Source organism: Sinocyclocheilus anshuiensis, unplaced genomic scaffold, assembly GCF_001515605.1.
Source record: "Sinocyclocheilus anshuiensis isolate Anshui unplaced genomic scaffold, SAMN03320099.WGS_v1.1 scaffold1763, whole genome shotgun sequence".
NCBI lineage: Eukaryota > Metazoa > Chordata > Actinopteri > Cypriniformes > Cyprinidae > Sinocyclocheilus > Sinocyclocheilus anshuiensis.
In genome coordinates, this window is record NW_015549683.1 from 337,657 (window position 1) to 356,947 (window position 19,291).

Genomic DNA, 19,291 nt, shown 5'->3' on the forward strand with positions numbered 1-19,291 from the left:
AATGGGAATTGCGGTTCACCTCCAGCTCTCTCTGGACCTGTCTGAATGATTCAGCTGCCGCCCGTAGCTCATTCCCTCCAACCCGGACTCTAGAAGCAACTCAAACCACAGAGAAGATCCAAGCAGTCCTCTTTCAGGGCCAGAGGATGCTTAAATGCCTCTGTCTCTGTGCTTCCTGTTGTTTAGACCACAGGCCTCTGTCCTTCACACTGTGCTCTCTGCAAGCCAAATACTATAAATATCCCTAACGCCCTCCTAACCTCCCTACCTTCCCCAGCTGCCTTATCTCCAGTCAACAAGGAAGAAAAGCTGCCACCGCGCCGCACGCTCAGCCCTTACTGCAGAAAAAATAAACAAGGCATCTGAAAACACGGGAAAAGACCGTCTCTGACCAGTAAGAGACTGTGGGCACGTCGCCAAAAGGGACAAAGACTATCCACTCTGAACTCAACGTGAACCGCAAGCACTGGCGTTTAACATTCAATGGTGATTTCGACAGCTTCGCCAGATCAACTAATACTCCCACTGATCCAGTGCTGACACTGGGAGCGCAATGCCTTCAGAGTGGCAATATCCTGAGACTTGAGATGTTTGGAGAACCTCTTAACCTCGCAACAATCACTTTGAAAGCGCCTGCTAAATGCATAAATGCAAATGTAAATTCTCAGCCCAACGACATGAATTCTTGACCGGCAGAGGTTTTCAACACGATTCAGAAAGCATGTCAGATGTGACGAGTCGATCCTCTGGTCTCTTACAAGGTTCTGCGGGTGCTGTTGAGACCGCAGGGGCTCCACGGCCTCCACTGCCAGGTAATGGTGGCAGGAGGGGACCCGGTGGCGGTACAGGTGAGCGTCTGTCGACTGCTCCTCCTGTAGGGGTTAGTAGGTGCTGCTGCCTCCTTCTCATGGATCTGAGGAGGAACTACACATGCAAAGCGAGAAATTTAGGACAAATATCACTATTACACTTTCGAATAAGTTTCCCCTCGTTCTGTTAACATTAGTGAATTACACACTATTCATTTAATACATTATTAAAATCAAAAGTTGGGTAACACTTTAGTATAGGGACCAATTGTCACTATTAACTAGTTGCTTATTAGCATGCATATTACGCATATTGGCTATTTATTAGTACTTATAAAGCATACATTCTGAAAAGTTCTAAACTATATTCTAAAGCAAATATTCTAAAAAATTCTAAAAAACTATATTATAAAAAGCATATATATATATATATATATATATATATATATAAAACCATATTCTACATCCCTAATCCTACCCAATACCTAAACTTAACAATTTCCTTACTAAGCAGGAGTTTATTGAGGCAAAAGTTATAGTTAACTGTTAATTAATAGTGATTGGACCTTAAAATAAAGTGTGAATATTGTGAATATTATGTAATGGACCTGAGCTAACATGAACTCACAACTAACTACTAGATCTAAATAGTTATTTTAAATTGTAATATTTCACAATATCACTGTTTTTACTGTAAGAACACTTCTTTCTAAAACCTGCAGAATCATGGAATTATGTTAATAATTCCTAATTCCAAAATTTTGACCGGTAGTGTATCTATTAAGGGAACTTTTATTCCATGTTTTTTAGCTTCCACCTGCCGTCCTTATAATAGTGCAGGAAAAGAAAACTGCACATGCAAGACGATTTTCATGCATTATTATTCATTTTCATTTATTTGATGAATTATCCCTTCTAGCATTAGTACTGCACCTACAATCTTTTTTTGTTTCCAGCTCAGATTTTTAACCACCAAGGTACACCAACCCTGATTTTTTTTATTTTTTATAATGGATTCACTTAATACAAAATTGCAGATATTTCATATAAACATCTATTACACATTGAGAGCATTACCATTGACTATGAGAGTAAAGTTGAGTCTTTTCTCCAGGGCTGCACGTGTGTTTTTCAGGATCAGTGTGTATTCTCCAGCATCCTGCTTACACACGTCTCTGATCTCCAGAGCATGCTGCTTGACCCTAAACCGACTGAACTCTGGCCGTCTGGTGATCAGTTTGCCATTATTATACCTGCACACATACAGATAATTTACAACATAATACTGTCTGGTTTAATATATGCACATTCATGACTATTTTTAAAGATGAAATGTGTCCATGACATTTTGTTTCCAAAACAGGACATTCAACATGAAGAAAAATATAGGATGGCTCTTGATTTTATCCATTAATAATTTACTGAATGGTAAAAATGTCGGTAACACTTTAGTATAGGGGGCAATTCTCACTATTAACTAGTTGCTTATTAACATGCCTGTTATTAACTTAGCTGTTTATTAGCTCTTATAAAGCACATATTCTGCATGACCATATTCTACATCCCTAACCCAATACCTAATTCTTTTTAATGCATAAAAATACATGATATATTATTTAAATTCTAAAGAAGTACACACTATGTTTAAAAATAAAATTAGGCTTTATTAAGCAAAAAAATACTTAATAGGCAAAATGTGACCTGAACATGAATTGCATGACTCCAGAGATGCAGGAGACACAAGAGATGCAGGAAACTAACTAAGGCTGACGTAGAAATGAAATCCTGGACTGTTGAGACATAATAACTGGATAGATGTACTGAATGAGTGGCCACAGATAAGCACATGAGTGTGGGAGAATGATGAATAAGACGGTTTGCATATGTTAGCAGAGATTTATTACTATAGAACGCAATCACACCAAAGCCGCTGCATTTTTGTTCACAGCCCAATACCATTGCAAATTAATTAGATAAAGGTCATTTATTCTGAATTGGACAGGTCATGTTCTTTCTTGTAGCTTGTTATAGTGATAACAGTAATTTGCAGTGTGGCCTGGTAATTACCTTTTGGCCTGGGTAGTCCCAGTGGAATTCCACACCGGTGTTGAACTCGACCAGCGCCGTGCAGTTGAGCTCCAGACCCTCCCCCTGCATGAGCTCCAAGGGCGAGTCCTCAGGAAACAGCTTGAGCTTGTAAAACTTCAGTCCTGTTGGGTGTTGCAAACATGGACTTGTCAGCACTTTTCAAGTTCTTGGAGCAATGGACGAAGTGTTTGTATCATTGCTGTCTGCACCATGATATTAGGGTGTTGTGGGTGGTTGCTATGTGGCTGCTAGATGCTCTGGGCAGTTTTTAAAGTACCGCTGTACAGAACCGCTTACTGTAATTTTGTGTACACTTGCTATTTGCAACATCACCATTTAAAATACTATATACTACCACATAACTAGCTTTTCCCTCATTTTGAAAGGTCACTAGCTACAGAACGACTATACCGCAGTCATAGATCATTGTGAGTTATGCTGGCACAGTGAGGTCTACGCAAAATAACAAGAAGTATATTAAAAATATAATTAATATAAGATACGAATATGTAAAATTATAAGAAATTGGAGACTTTTTTTTTTTTGCATTGTGCCAATATTTATGCCAATTAAGCATTTTCTTTTTAATGCATAAAAATACATGATATATTATTTAAATTCTAAAGAAGTACACACTATGTTTAAAAATAAAATTAGGCTTTATTAAGCAAAAAAATACTTAATAGGCAAAATGTGACCTGAACATGAATTGCATGACTCCAGAGATGCAGGAGACACAAGAGATGCAGGAAACTAACTAAGGCTGACGTAGAAATGAAATCCTGGACTGTTGAGACATAATAACTGGATAGATGTACTGAATGAGTGGCCACAGATAAGCACATGAGTGTGGGAGAATGATGAATAAGACGGTTTGCATATGTTAGCAGAGATTTATTACTATAGAACGCAATCACACCAAAGCCGCTGCATTTTTGTTCACAGCCCAATACCATTGCAAATTAATTAGATAAAGGTCATTTATTCTGAATTGGACAGGTCATGTTCTTTCTTGTAGCTTGTTATAGTGATAACAGTAATTTGCAGTGTGGCCTGGTAATTACCTTTTGGCCTGGGTAGTCCCAGTGGAATTCCACACCGGTGTTGAACTCGACCAGCGCCGTGCAGTTGAGCTCCAGACCCTCCCCCTGCATGAGCTCCAAGGGCGAGTCCTCAGGAAACAGCTTGAGCTTGTAAAACTTCAGTCCTGTTGGGTGTTGCAAACATGGACTTGTCAGCACTTTTCAAGTTCTTGGAGCAATGGACGAAGTGTTTGTATCATTGCTGTCTGCACCATGATATTAGGGTGTTGTGGGTGGTTGCTATGTGGCTGCTAGATGCTCTGGGCAGTTTTTAAAGTACCGCTGTACAGAACCGCTTACTGTAAGTGAGATTTTTGGGATAGACTTTGGTTTAAGGTGTCCTTTTTAAAGTGTAATTACACAAATAAATAATAAGTAATATTAATTAACAACACGTACTTACTATAGGGTTAGCGTTAAGGTTTGGGTTTGGTTTAGGGTTAGTTGCTTGTAATTATGCATTGTACTTTACTGTTATTAGTGTAGTAACAAGGACACTAAAATAAAGTGTTACTGATTTTTTTGGCAAGTGTTATCATCCTCTATGTGAAAATGGCATCTGACTATTTAAAAAAATGAGTTAATACTTTATTTTAAGGTGTCCTTGTTACACGTTACATGTACTTAATAAATTATGCATAATTACATGCAAGTTTATGATATATACATGCACATTGTTTACAAGCGTCTTTATTAGCAAACACCAATCTCACTTTTTCAGCAAATTTTGAAATATTGTGAAATCACAGGATCTGGCATTGACTGATGTATTTCAATGCAAGGTCTTCTTTGCTGTGGTCCTTTCTGTGTGTGTGTGTGTGTGTGTGTGTGTGTGTGTGTGTGTGTGTGTGATCAGTGTGATTAGTAATAACCTCATTAATCTAAATAAACCCAACTGTGACTTTGTGAGTTGCTGGTAATTTGTAAGTTTTAATGGCCCAATTAAAGCAAGTGAAGCAAACAAAGCCATTAGGTGCATTTTATTAGATATGCTAATGTAATATTTATTCAGGAGGTCAGCTGGTATGCTCTGCTGACTCTACAGCACCACGTAATTCAAGCAAAGTTTTCATTTGTCCCTCTTGAGTAAAAAGGCTATTGATTTTGGCCAGTGTTTTGTATGACCCTCACTTTAGATCGAAAAAAGAAGGACGATGGTCTCATTTAGCAGTGTAATGATAAAGCATTTCTGAGAGGTCCCTCAACAGGATGGGAGAAGATCACAGCCAACTCCAAGAAAAAAAATCTACTCAAATATCTGGACAAATCCTGTTTTCAATGTGATATAAAATGTAAAGTATACATAATAGATCATTCCACTTATTAAATCATCATATTATACTTCAATCAATTTAGCAACTTGCACAACAATCTACATGACGATTAACCAAGATAAACAGGTTTCTAGATCAAAAACCTCTGTTGGTTCTGGAACAACATTCCTATAAACCAATCACAGCAACGGGCAGGAGCGGTTGAGAATGCTGTTCCCACCCCTAACCACAACCTTAAAATCAAAAAAGGAAACTGGAATGTGATTGTTGACACTGATTGTTTGATGGATCAATGTTTGTTATTCATGTCGCTCTGCTAGTATCTGCCAAATGGTTTAAATCTAAAACATAAATGATCCTTCTTGGCAATATCACCATTTTGTAAAATAGAGTATTCCATTTACTCAATAGCATCTTGATCTATTATTTGTTATTATAGCTATAACCATTATTAATGTGAACTATTAAATTACTGTGTTAACTACTGGCAAGATTTTATAAAGGCTTCATTACCTACAACTACTTAAAACAGTATGTGTCTACTCGGCAGCATTAACCAACAGCCTGCACAGCCTTCAGGCAAGTTTTTGCTTCTTGAAGAAAGATTCTCAAGAACAGGAATGAACAGTATATGAAAAAAGTAAACAGTTTTGATATAAAGGGCAGCTATGCTATTGAATATTTAGTACTTACCTGTTGCCTGCACAATAAATATAGATGATCTGTGCTCGTTGTTGCGGACTGAGGTGGCGCAGAAGAAGCCGAAGAAAGTGGAACTGTTCTTAAAGATGTGGCTGGGAACCAACCAGCCCCTTTTATTATTCCAGGTAATTTCATTGCCTTCTAGAAGCAATGGACCCTGCTCTACCTGTTCAAACAACAACAAACATTCAGCTCAAACATCATCTGAAAGTTTTAAAATAAAGCCAATGTTACAATCTCAGACCAATATTACAATCTTTTGTATTAACAAAATGCCATATATTTAGGCAGATGATTGTGAACCAAAAATAATTTGTTATATCTTTGAAAAATAAGTTGCATGGTTTTTGAAAAAATTACGGTGTGGTCACAACAGAGAAATTTTGCAGACAACAAAGATCCACTGTCTTTATGTATGAAGCACAGCTTACACAGAAGTCACGTTCTGACCAAGTAGCTATCTGGTGGTCAGTGCAATTCATTCACATGACCAATTTAAAAATGAGCAAACACTGCATTGAAAAAATGTTTTACCCTCATGTGAAACTCACAATCACATGGATTCCTATTGAAATGACTGGATTATGCCCATGATATTTTGCAGAGCAAATGCAACTACACAAACTAACTAACTACTTTAGTCTAAGGCAGGAAACTGAGGCAGAAATCTAGAGACTGAATGAGGCACAATTCAAGTCTATTCAAGTCACACTTACTGCATCTAATTTGCTTTAAATTGAAAGTTCAGTCATCGTCTTTCCCACCTCATGTCACTCAAAACTCCCCATTGAACCAAATGTCAAAGCTGCTCCTGTCCATGCAATAAAATTCATGGTTATCATGGCTGTCAAATTCTGCTGCAATTAGATAAAGTCTAGTCATAGTCTGAAAGAATTGAAAATAATTCTGAAGATTTGAAATTATTATTATTATTGTTATTATGGAATACTGAAATATTATTTGATTTAATGGAAATATTATAGTGTTGTAAGATATCACACCTGTCTATGTGACAGCCACAGGCTCTGTTTACAAAAGAAAGAGTTGAGGGATCAGGATAAGATCTTTTTAGCCAATCAGTAAATGAACCAGTTTCATACATTTTGCATATCTGCAATTGCTGACATTGGTTTGCCTGATATGCAGAGAGGGTGTATGGTTGATGCTAACAAAATTGTGGAATTTAGCAGAAGGCTAAAATCAGTTACAGCACATTTAAAGATGTCTAAAGAAGTTTATTTTAACGAAGTATAAACAGACCCGTATCTTTCTGCCCCATTTAAACACTACAGACTTTGCCCAGTAAACCCAGCCCATGAAGTATGATTACACGGAGAACAACCAAGTTGCTAAAATTCTGGAGAAAAAAAAAACATTTATTTAAATTACTGTTAATTTCCTTTGGCTTGGAAAGCTATGTCACCTGAGTCAGCTAAGGGCTGAAGTTACACTGCATATACAGTAACTAATTATCCTGGGTTAAATCTCTACAATAATACAAAAAACAAACAAGTCACCTAATCGATTTTGCAGAAACAGAGAGATCAGGTGAGCTGCTGTTGGAGGACCTACCGAGAAGAGAGAGACTTTCAGGTCAGGATCGGAAACCAGGCATGGCACTTCAATGTGAGTTTGAGAATCCGTTATGAAGATGGTCTCCATGTCGTTTTCATTTCTCTTGATGAATGGATGCTGTGGGTCTGTTTGTTTGAAGAAAAGTGAAATTAGTTCAGTTGTCTATATTTTTCTTAAGTAAAACCCTTCAGATCATACAATGATATTAAACCTACATAAAACAGATAACACTTCCAACAGATTTACCACAAGTTTTACAAGCAGAAATTTTAAGCTTCTATTTTTAAAATGCATTTACTTGAATTCTTTATGAAAAAATGTTTGGAATTTGAGCTGTAATTTTGGTGGATCAACCTCTGGTTATGTCTTATGGACATAATTTCAGTGGGCAAGGGCGGTCCACGCTCTAACACGTGTACATTTTAAGGACAGAATCATGCATACACAAGTATGCAAATGCAAGAAAGCAGTCTCAGACAACATTGCTCTGGTGATAAACTTCCATACTCAAGAGGTGATAGAGTTTGTCAATCTAAAAAAAGATATTGACTTTAACTGGTTGAGCAAGATTGTTGCTCCATCATTATAGTATTTGACCTGAAATAGAAAAAGGACAGTAGAAAGAAACTGTTTATGCTAATGCTTGCTATAGATCCCCTTGCTGTAATGCTGAGAATGCTGCAAGCGCCTGCAATGCGTTATGAATTGCGGTCTGACACCAGCTGCGCTTGTGAAGCTAGAGGCGTTTGTGTTTACAGACTTGCGTAGAGTAGATGGTAATACTTCAAATTATACTAAATTACACTTGCCTCCTAGACCAATGAATGTGTGTGACTGAACAACAACAATCAACGGCATGTCACAGACCTTGTTGATAAAGCATTAACGTATTTAACTCAGAATATATTCAAGACTTATCATTCCATCTCAAGTTCTTTGACTGAATATACAGTTTTTAGCCAGATTTAGTCTGTGCAAATTTGTATGACACCGCTCTATCAACAGTCTCTAGAACGTTCCTTAAACCACTTAATAACAGCCTTTTGTCTTGGTCAGCATGCATATGTGTGGGACGCTAAACAAACCTCTCCAGCTTTCACTTTCAGCGGGAGGTCACAGTGCTGTTTCTAAGCCTTTCTTTGTACATCACCTGGTGATGCCTGCATCTCTAAAGCCACCATTATTCTAACCAGTGTGATTTTTCCTCATGTAGCTTAAAGCAATCAAGCTGTCGGAGTCCAAACAAAAGGATTGTATCTTGAGGTTTATGTTTCTGCCCCGCAGTGGTCTGCATGTACAGACATAATAGGAAAAATATACAACTCCTCACAGTTATGGTGCGTCACCATAAATCACCTTCAGGAGGTCAATTGCTTTTTTGAGGGTGAAGAGCCTGGGAGGCACTGGAGGGCATGACATATAGCTATAACTCCGAGAGGCAGCGGAACCTATAAGCAGTTAACTGAAGCCACATGCCGCAAAGTGCCATTCTGCTTTACGCTCGCTGCTAATTTATAGCTGTGATTTCAGCTGGCTCTGATCAACCCCCTGGTAAGATCTGTGGAAACCGTTTCGGCATCTTGTCAGGAGAAATCACCCGGCATTTCACACGAGTGAGTGAGTCAGCTGACTCTTTGATCAACTGGTCGAAAACCAATTGGTTACAAATACAGAGCTGGATTGTGTTACAAAGATAAACAATCCCCCTGTGAATATTCCTGATCCTGGTAGAGTAGACTACAATACCGCCTGTTCTGACTCAAAGACTGTAAGTAAGTTTTTTATATTTAGTTTTTATATTTTATATATTTAAAGCAAGTTTTTTGGGCAGTGTAGAGTAGGGCTTGTTGTTTGTCATTTCTCCGATCACAAATGCAGACATGGTTTTATGTTTACGCGGCGCGATGCAACGCAATGCGTAAAAAGACAGTATAAGTCATTATAATCCATAATTATGTCCCCACTGGATGCAACGAATGCCTCGTTTATAATGGGTTTTCATGTTTTTGAATCATCACTCCGACCTGACAGGGCATCATCACAATATGGTAAGGGGTGTAACATTAGCTTAGCTTTGTAAAAATCGACACGTTTCAGAAAGGGGGGGCATAGAGGAGAAACAATAATGTACAGTATGTGGAAAATAATGTGTTTTTTGAACCTTAAAACGCATAAACACATTTCATTACACCAAATACACAAAATAATGTTATTTTTAGCAGCATCATATGACCCCTTTAATAATTTATGTACCTTTAAAAGAAACTGTAACACTTTAGTTTGGGGACCAATTCTCACTATTAACTAGTTGCTTATTAGCAGGCATATTCCTAGTATATTGGTTGTTTATTAGTACTTATAAAGCACATATTAATGTCTTATACTGCAGTACCATGATGCAGTATAAGACATAATCCAGTACCTGGATTGTAGGCACTACTTTTACCTTCTGTCCTGTTTTTGTTCTTTTTGGTCACCATAACCTGCTGCTTTTGTGGTTGAACTATTTCTATAATTCAGGCTTCAATGTTGTCTGCTGGAGGGTTTAGATTACAAACACGGGCAGCTTCATAAAGTTAGTAGGCCTGGACTCAAAAAACATTTCCCAGATAAACGTACAAGTGACATGACTGAGTGTTGAATAACTCAATATCCATTTATGAAATCAAGCTTGACACAAGTATATTAAACTATAGCTAAACTCTTATCCACAATACTGAGGGGATAATATGCTCATGCCATCAAACTCAAAATGAATATTCTTCCTTATAAATGATAAGGTAGACACTGTCAGGGTAACAGTGAATGTACTTTCGCTGTAATGGTGATATCAGCAAATTTGGCATTGTGTAAATTTCTTTATTACATTCTTATCTTTAGTTTATTCCATATAAAAGCTATTTCCTAATCCCTGGCCATCTCAGGGTAAACCAAATATGTACTAAGCGTGTTCATGTATAATCTTCTCTGATCTTCTGAAGAGGGCTGATGTTTTTGAATGAGATGTTTATGATGTCTTTGTCTGTTCCCCAAAGAAAATAGAAACCTTAGACAAAGATAGCCTGGCCAAGCATTCTTTCAAGGGAGTCAAATAAAATGGGATTTGTGATTTGGTTTGCCTCAGGAAAATGCCACAAAAGGGACCAGACACTGATATTAAACTAAACTGAACTACTTTCAAAGGTTAAGTATGTATTTACACAAATAAGCTAAAGAACAAAGAAGAATTGCAGTCCATTTGTTCCAGACTTTAACATTACCTGCAGCCTCATTCTAACAACAACATTTAAGCACCATTTGAGTCCTCATAGCTTCCTACTGGTATTAATTACTTACAGTACATAATTTACATTACTTTAATGATTGAGCTGTTCTCAGTGTAATGCATGTGCTGAAATGCATATACAGTAGTGTGATTTTAAAATAAAGTACCTTTAAAGTAAAGATTTTAAAGTAAAGGACCAAATTTGTCCTTGCACTTCCACAACATTTCCTCCCTTTATAAATAACTTTAATGATATCATACAGTGCATACAGAAGTGATATTAAGTTTTGATCACACTATCTTTATCAGTATTTCATTATGGTTATGTCTAGTAACTTTAGAAGTACATATCAGCTTATTCTACTAACCCTAAACATAACCTTATGTAAGCCTACTAATAGTCTAATGAGAGTTAGTTCAAATGTAGTAACATAAAGTTACTTGTAGTCAGTAGAATGTCTCAAGTGGACCATCGAAATAAAGTGTAACCTATTCAGAAATGTAACAGCATTGATGCAAAACATGATTTTATATATTACAGCTATATATACTGTACAGGGATGCAGTGTTAGGTAAGTTACTCTAAAAAAGTAATTAATTACTAGTTACTAATTACATCTTCAACAGTGTAATTAGATTACTGAACAAATTACTCTCTCCAAAAAGTATTTAATTACTTATTACTAATTACTTTCTAAATCCTATATCAACCTCGACAAGTTAATGATACAAGGATAGACATGAAACCTTTCTTTTAATTCTTTCAATAATTAAATTAATTAATCTGGTCACACTTTAGATTAGGGTCCAATTCTCACTATTAGCTAACTATTAACTATGACTTTTGCCTCAATATACTCCTAATGACTGCTTATTAATACTTAGTAAAGTAGTTGTTAAGTTTAAGTATTGTAGGATTAAGGATTTAGAATAAGGTCTTGCAGAATAAGACATTAATATGTGCTTTTTAAGTAATAATAAACAGTCAATATCCCAGTAATATTCATGCTAATAACCAACAAATTAATAGTGAGAATTAGACACTAAAGTGTTAACAATATTCTCATTAACTTACCATAGTATTCAAAGTGAGAAGGGTACATAAAAAGCATGCAAGTCTAATTTAAGGTTAGACTTTAAATTTTGATGTTAAATCCACTATTGGATTGTATATAAATGTTCTACAGTCTATACACAGTATTAAGTTCAATTGCATAAGAAGTAACTGTAATTAAATTACAGAAAAAAACAAGAGTAATCCCTTACTTTACTTTTTCAAGGGATAAGTAATTATATTACAGTAACTACTTACTTAGTAATTAGTTACACCCAACACTGCAGGGATGTACATACATTTTTGGGTTACACAAGTTATTTTGGTCAAGCATGCGCACCTGCGCACCACTTATATGTGACCCTGGAGCACAAAACCAGTCTTAAGTCGCTGGGGGATATTTGTAGCAATAGCCAAAAAAACATTGTATGGGTCAAAATTATCGATTTTTCTTTTATGCCAAAAATCATTAGGATATTAAGTACAGATCATGTTCCATGAAGATATTTTGTACATTTCCTACTGTAAATATATCAAAACTTAATTTTGTGATTAGTAATATGCATCGCTAAGAACTTCATTTGGACAACTTTAAAGGCGATTTTCTCAGTATTTTGATTTTTTTTGCACCCTCAGATTCCAGATTTTCAAATAGTTGTATCTCGGCAAAATATTGTCCTATCCTAACAAACCATACATCAATGGAAAGCTTATTTATTCAGCATTTATTCAGAATATGTACAAATCTCAATTTCAAAACTGACCCTTATGACTGGTTTTGTGGTCCAGGGTCACATATGATACAACCTGTATATATATCACAGCTCACCAAAACTGAACAATACAACCAGAATTTATTCTAATAAAACTAACCGGTTTTAATCCTAGTAAGAAGTTAGTCTGTTTACAGTTCTCACCTCGCACAAAGACAAAAATGCTGGCTGCCGTGGTCCCATCGATGATAGCTTTGATATCCTGGTAGAAGCAGCGGTAGTATCCTGAGTCATTGGCCTGGGTGTTGGTAAGTATTAATGTCTTGCAGTAAGGTTTCCCAGGCTCCCCTTGACACTCCTTCACCCTGACTGCTCTGTGGCCCGGGGTGTCAACGGGTGACTGCTGATCCTGGCGATCAGTTAACTCCACTTTACTTAGAGACACTTCAGGCCAGCTCCAGTCCAGAATCCGCTGTCCCCTGGTGGAATGGGTCAGATAATCACATTAAAGTCAGTGCCATTCCAAATGTTTTACCAAAAACATTGCCCCATAATACGCAACCACATGGTATCTGAGAGCTTGAGGGTATAAATTCTGAGTGAAAAAGTGGTTTATACTCCAAAAGTTCACCTTATAGACAAGCCTATCTCTGATTAGATAAAGTTGGAGTTTCCTCTTCTAGGTCCCTCCTTTAGTGTAAAGTCTAAAAATTTAGAAAAGTAACTGCACACCTCTCTCAATATGACATTAAGGGTTGTAGTACAAACAGAACAGGATGGCTTGCACGCCATAATGTAATACTTAGGGTTAGAGGAGGGTGGTTGTTTAAATCCTCAATTCTATGGTTTGAGAAATAATAATAGTAATGTTTGCCTTGATTGTTTGCAAAAAAGTTTGTTTTCTCACTTGAGAAACATAATATGCATGTCTTCAAACCTGTGATCAAGGTTTTTAGATGGCAAAGGAAAAGGCAATGTCATTTAAACTGTGTTCCTCAATCAGATAATGGAAAACAGTCATTTCTGAATGCCAGCCATGAGTTTGCGTAATACTGTTCATCGATCACACTGTGCGGTGGCCCAAAATATGCTTTCCTCTCAAAGGTATATGTTTGTAACTGTTGAAAAACAATTTATTCTGGGAATTCTTGGCAAGAAATTAAGGGATTAGAGCTAAATATGTTGGATCACCTCCCTGCATGTTCATACCACATTTATTTCTAAACTTAACCATCCAATCGCTTCCAAATTCAACATTTCCCTTGTTTTTGTAATAGCTCACAGGCTTATCTGATTATTCAATCAAAAATTACCAAATCTGCGTCTTGATTGTTTATTTAACTAGACATTTTATCCCATTTGGCACCAACTAGTAATTTAACCTAGATGCAGTAGGGTAGTCAATGTTTCATGTGTCCATGGACTTTTTTTAATCAACACCAATATTTTCAGAAATAATGTACATGTAAAAAAAAAGAAAAAAAACATTTAGGTTCTGGAACTGGTCACAATCTTACCTTAACTAATTTAAATATCTCTGTGGTGTGACTAATTAATTTTTAAAAGTAAAAATCTTTCAGATTTAAAGGGGTCATATGATGTGATTTCAAGTTTTCCTTTCTCTTTGGAGTGTTACAAGCTGTTCGTGAATAGATAAGATCCCTGAAGTTGCAAAGACTAAAGTCTCAAACCAAAAGAGATATTCTTTATAAAAGTTAAGACTCGTCCACGCCCTCCTAAAATGCCTCGTTTAAACACGCCCCCACATGTCTACGTCACGGTGTGGGAAGATTTGCATAACGCCGCCCAAATGTTCACGCAAAGAAAGAAGGCGTAACTTTTATTCTCGCTGTAGTATTGTTGCTGCCGCCATGTCATGAAGACGCTGTGTTTCGTTGAGAAAGCGAAACTACTTTGTTTGGCCTTCCAAAAGAGGACACGACTAGAAATCAGTGGTTAAGTTGTATTTACAACACTGTTCCAGAACAGTTCAACCCAAATATTCAGATGTGTGTAGCGCATTTTACGGAGGACTGTTTCCTGAACCTGGAAGAGTAGCCTACAATGCCGTCACACACAAAGGCTGTTTCTATAAAGTGGGGCAGTTCCAACTTTGCAAGGACAGTCTGGCGCTTCTGACTCACAGCCTGTAAGTACGTTTTCATATTTAAAGGATTTGCCACTGATGATTCAAACGCGAGTTTTGAGCAGTGTAGAGTAGCGCTTGTTGTTTGTCGTTTCTCCGATCACAGCATGGTTTTATGTTTATGCGGCACGATATGCAACGCAACATATAATCCGTAATTGTGTCCCCACTGGATGCAACAAATGCCTCGTTTATAATGGTGTTCTTTTTAGCAACGTCATATGACCCCTTTAATATGAGCTGCATGCATAATAATTATAAAAAATAGTTTAAAGTTGTTTATGACAGAAAATGACAAAACGTTTAAGAAAGAGATTAGTATTTAAGGTCAAGTACCCATTAATAGATAATTTGATTGTACCTGCATGTAATGGTCAATGTGTCATTAGCGTTAATCACGAGCTGGTCTTTGGTGTTGTCAAGGGTGGGTGGACTCATAGAAAACCCAGTCACCAGACCTACAGGAAGAGAAGAGCATCATCATGAGCAAAATCTAAGAAACAGTCAAATTCCCTTTATGTTCCAGGCACTAATAATCACACCAGACAGATGCTTGGATGTCATTTCACCATGCGGTGGACCTCTGACATGAGGTCAAGTCAAGTGTGTTCTTTGGGTTTTAGTCCAATATAATTTATAGTGTAGTTCCATTTAAAATTTACAAAATTTCTTTATTTATATTTCTGTAAAAGCATATGGAATACATGCCATACTTCATGAGCTCAGTGACAACTCAGTGTAAGGAAAAAAATGAACAGAATTTTGTGGGCAGAGCAGGTCCATTGTCAGTAGCGAAGAATCACAGCTCATACAGAAATCACTTTCAAACCAAGCAGCTTTCTGTTGGTCAGTGCGATGAATGACCAATTTGAAACCGGTGAAACGTCTTTCACCTTTATGCAAAATTCCTAATTGTGTAGATTGCTATTGAAAAGACTGGGTTTCGTGTTTTGTAATATTTGTTTTACTGTTTTTGTACTGTCACATATTTTCTCATCTGAATATTTTTGAGGATGCATTGCCTCCCTGGACAAAATGGACCTTGTATCATCGTTTAACTGGGACTGACTTTCCCATCATTAGGTGTTTCATTAGACAACCGTCAACAGATGTGCTTTATCATTTATTACAGGACTTTTTACCTATAAGTTCCTTGAGCACATTAAAAGGTTTCACTGACAGTGGGACAGAAAGGTCAAAAGGTCATTGTGCACACGTTAATTGGTCTAGGAGTGCTGATGGTTTAAATGTCTTCTGTTGCTCTCAGAGGACACGGGTGTATGAACATGCCAAGAGGAGTTATGAGACGCACCTGGATCTAATTAACACCAAATGATGACAAGGAGATACACTGAGCATCAAAACGAGCCTCCAAATCACTACATAGCCTAAGTCACATCAACAAGTGTTACTTTATATGACAAGTTTATAGAAGGAGACTTCAGTGGAAATGAATACACAATATCCTGTCAGAAAAAAAATACAACCATTTATGCAACTGAATTCAGGGCCTGTTTACACCTGGTCATTTCATGCGTTTTCGCTGATCGGATATTTATCGGATTTGTTCAAACGTTTCCATTTACATTTGGCCACATAAATGTGTCGTCGCAAAACGGATTTAAATCCTATCTTCTATTCCAGCGCTATATTAAAATTTAACGGAGTTCATGTCAACGAAATCAAAAGATAAGCGCTGCATTTTATTAATTATCAGCTCATTTCAAGATTAAAGACCGCACTAGGAGAGTGCACGGCATCAGCACTGGAAAGATAAGTTTGTCTTACTACTTTTAATGAAGATGATTGTGTGTTGACTGTCTGTGTTACTTTGTTTCATTCGCGGCAGTTTGCGCGTCGGCTTGATGAAGAGATAGGCTACTCAGCTACTCGTCCACTGCGATGCGTGTTGCATTAGCGCAGTCATATCTGACTATAATGTCATATAGCCTATAACAGCTCTCACACGTTTATTATTTTAACATTTTGGGAGGAGTAAAATTTACATATGTGGTTTCAACAACCAGATGCATTTACACTTGTCGAGTTTCGTCTGGAATGCGGCCCAGACCACCTCCTGAAGTGGTTTGAGCGATCGGATTAATATCCGTCTCAAATGCGTTTCGGAGGGCATTTACACCTGGCCTTTTCACGATCGGATAGCTATCCGATCAGACAAAACACATGAAGTGACCAGGTGTAAACAGCCCCATAGAGTCTGAAATTTGTGTTTCTAATTTATTTTCCTAATCTGATATATTTCTGAGTATGCAGGATATTTTTTTATTTTTTACAAGGTTTTAGAAAGGCTGAATTACCATGGTTCTCTAAAACAATACTGTAACAAGATATTGATACATGCCATTGTGTATTAATTAATTTCTTTATTTGTTTTTGCACATTATTTAATGTTGTCTATATAATATATGGGGGCAATTTTTGAGTTAAATAAACCAAATGAATCAAATATTCCTTTTACCCAAAAATGTTATGATGTTCTGAAAATAAGCTAAAGCATCCCATGAAAAGCTTTATTAATCATAACCTCCTTATCTACAGCCAAACGTCTGAGGAATTCAAAGAACGTACCAAAGAAGTACCTTTAAACCTTTAAAAAATGATATTGGTATCATTGATATATTTAGTCTAGCATTGTTGTAATTATAAAAATAGATTATAAAGATGGAATTTTGTATAATAAAAATTGTGTGTATAGTATAGTAAGGCTGTATATAATATGATGAATGATTTTGTTCTGTTTCAGACGGATTGACAAAGGTATCACAGCAATGGCAGAGATTTGCATATAGTAAAAGACAGGGAGAGTGAGGCACAGTTCAAGTGGCATCTCCTCTTTTTCTTTAGACTAGCAGAGCAAAATACTTTTCATGCCTGTCCCTGTGACTCCATAGACGCCATAAGCACACGTCAATCACAAGGAATATTTCTGGACCAGTGCATTTCATGTGCACAATCCATCTGTTTCAGACGCATCCGGCCTCAAAAGCCAACATAGAATCTTGTAAATATTTGATGGCGAGTCAATAACCTGTTTACAGTTGAACATGAACATCCTGGTGGCTTTTCTACAGCAGTATTTTCAGCTCTGAAGATTTATTGTGGGATATCACCAGTCAATGGATAATGTGAAATATAAGGGCTAACATTTATTATTGTTTTTTTCTAAAATCCTGTGTGCATTACATCTGCTTTGGTCTTAACTATCAGTTTGAGTGCGATATAATCTAGCTGATTCCCAGCCCAATAGCCGGAAGGGGAAAAAACAAACATGTATTATTTTGTGAGCTTTAGTGATTTTTGTTCTGAAGAATTTGAGCAGTGGTTAAGCCAATGATTTAGGCTTAAAAATAAAGTAAATCACATCCAATAGCAGATACAGTATGAATTAAACTTACAGTCACAACCAAAAAAGGTCAATAACAGTGTATTTGTTTATTTTATTTAAATAAATACATTTATTTTATTTATAATTTTTTATTTTCTTCTCTTACATTTTAAGAATTGTGTTCCTTCTAGCACTCAGGCTCTCTGTAGAAAAGCCAGGGCTGCAGTCACTGACCCCAACTTTTCACCTTTTCACCCTTAAGGTCATTGCACACCAAAATTCCAAAAGTCCAAAATTTTCACGTTAAAAAATAAATACGACCTCACATTGTGTCAATCACGTTTACACACTGCCTCCGAAACTTTTGTCTGTCATTAAAAAAATCGGATCAGGTTCGATTTTCTGCATTTTCGCATCCATAGCAAGCATTTTGATAGGAAAGGATGCCAAATAAGGAAAAAAACACCGCATACGAAAATTTCGGACTCAGACCTTTAGTTCTCTAATAAAAATGTGATGTTTCTAATTGTACAGTACATGACCTATAGGATTTTCTAATACCGTAGTTGATGTAGAGAGAACTATTTGAAGACAGAATACTTTGCCTAGGCTGTCGTTACATTTTAGAACCAAAACACTTCTAACAAATTGCAAATTTTTCATCCAAAAAGCACAAATCTGTTTAGTAGGAACATCTATAACCTTAACAGCCCAATTGTGTTGTGTTTTCAGAACAACAGCCTTTACGAATATGACGGGAAAAACATGACAAGACTTCAGCAAACAAGTATACAGGTGCATCTCAATAAATTAGAATGTCGTGGAAAAGTTCATTTATTTCAGTAATTCAACTCAAATTGTGAAACTTGTGTATTAAATAAATTCAATGCACACAGACTGAAGTAGTTTAAGTCTTTGGTTCTTTTAATTGTGATGATTTTGGCTCACATTTAACAAAAACCCACCAATTCACTATCTCAACAAATTAGAATATGGTGACATGCCAATCAGCTAATCAACTCAAAACACCTGCAAAGGTTTCCTGAGCCTTCAAAATGGTCTCTCAGTTTGGTTCACTAGGCTACACAACTGCTGATCTGACAGTTGTCCAGAAGACAATCATTGACACCCTTCACAAGGAGGGTAAGCCACAAACATTCATTGCCAAAGAAGCTGGCTGTTCACAGAGTGCTGTATCCAAGCATGTTAACAGAAAGTTGAGTGGAAGGAAAAAGTG

The 19,291-nt window shown here is 36.7% G+C and overlaps 1 protein-coding gene across 1 annotated transcript in view; it reads right to left on the reverse strand.

Annotated features, from left to right (window-relative positions):
• LOC107660442 (vascular endothelial growth factor receptor 3-like) overlaps positions 1-19,291 on the reverse strand; it is a 55,547-nt gene that overhangs the window by 25,102 nt on the left and 11,154 nt on the right. The window contains exons 2-9 of the mRNA XM_016449746.1: positions 15,070-15,166; positions 12,767-13,041; positions 7,528-7,655; positions 5,947-6,121; positions 3,962-4,104; positions 2,866-2,960; positions 1,887-2,062; positions 759-924 (exon numbers count right to left, since the gene is read on the reverse strand). Of these exons, the coding sequence (XP_016305232.1) occupies positions 759-924; positions 1,887-2,062; positions 2,866-2,960; positions 3,962-4,104; positions 5,947-6,121; positions 7,528-7,655; positions 12,767-13,041; positions 15,070-15,166 (1,255 nt within the window). The remainder of the gene's footprint in view (positions 1-758; positions 925-1,886; positions 2,063-2,865; positions 2,961-3,961; positions 4,105-5,946; positions 6,122-7,527; positions 7,656-12,766; positions 13,042-15,069; positions 15,167-19,291) is intronic.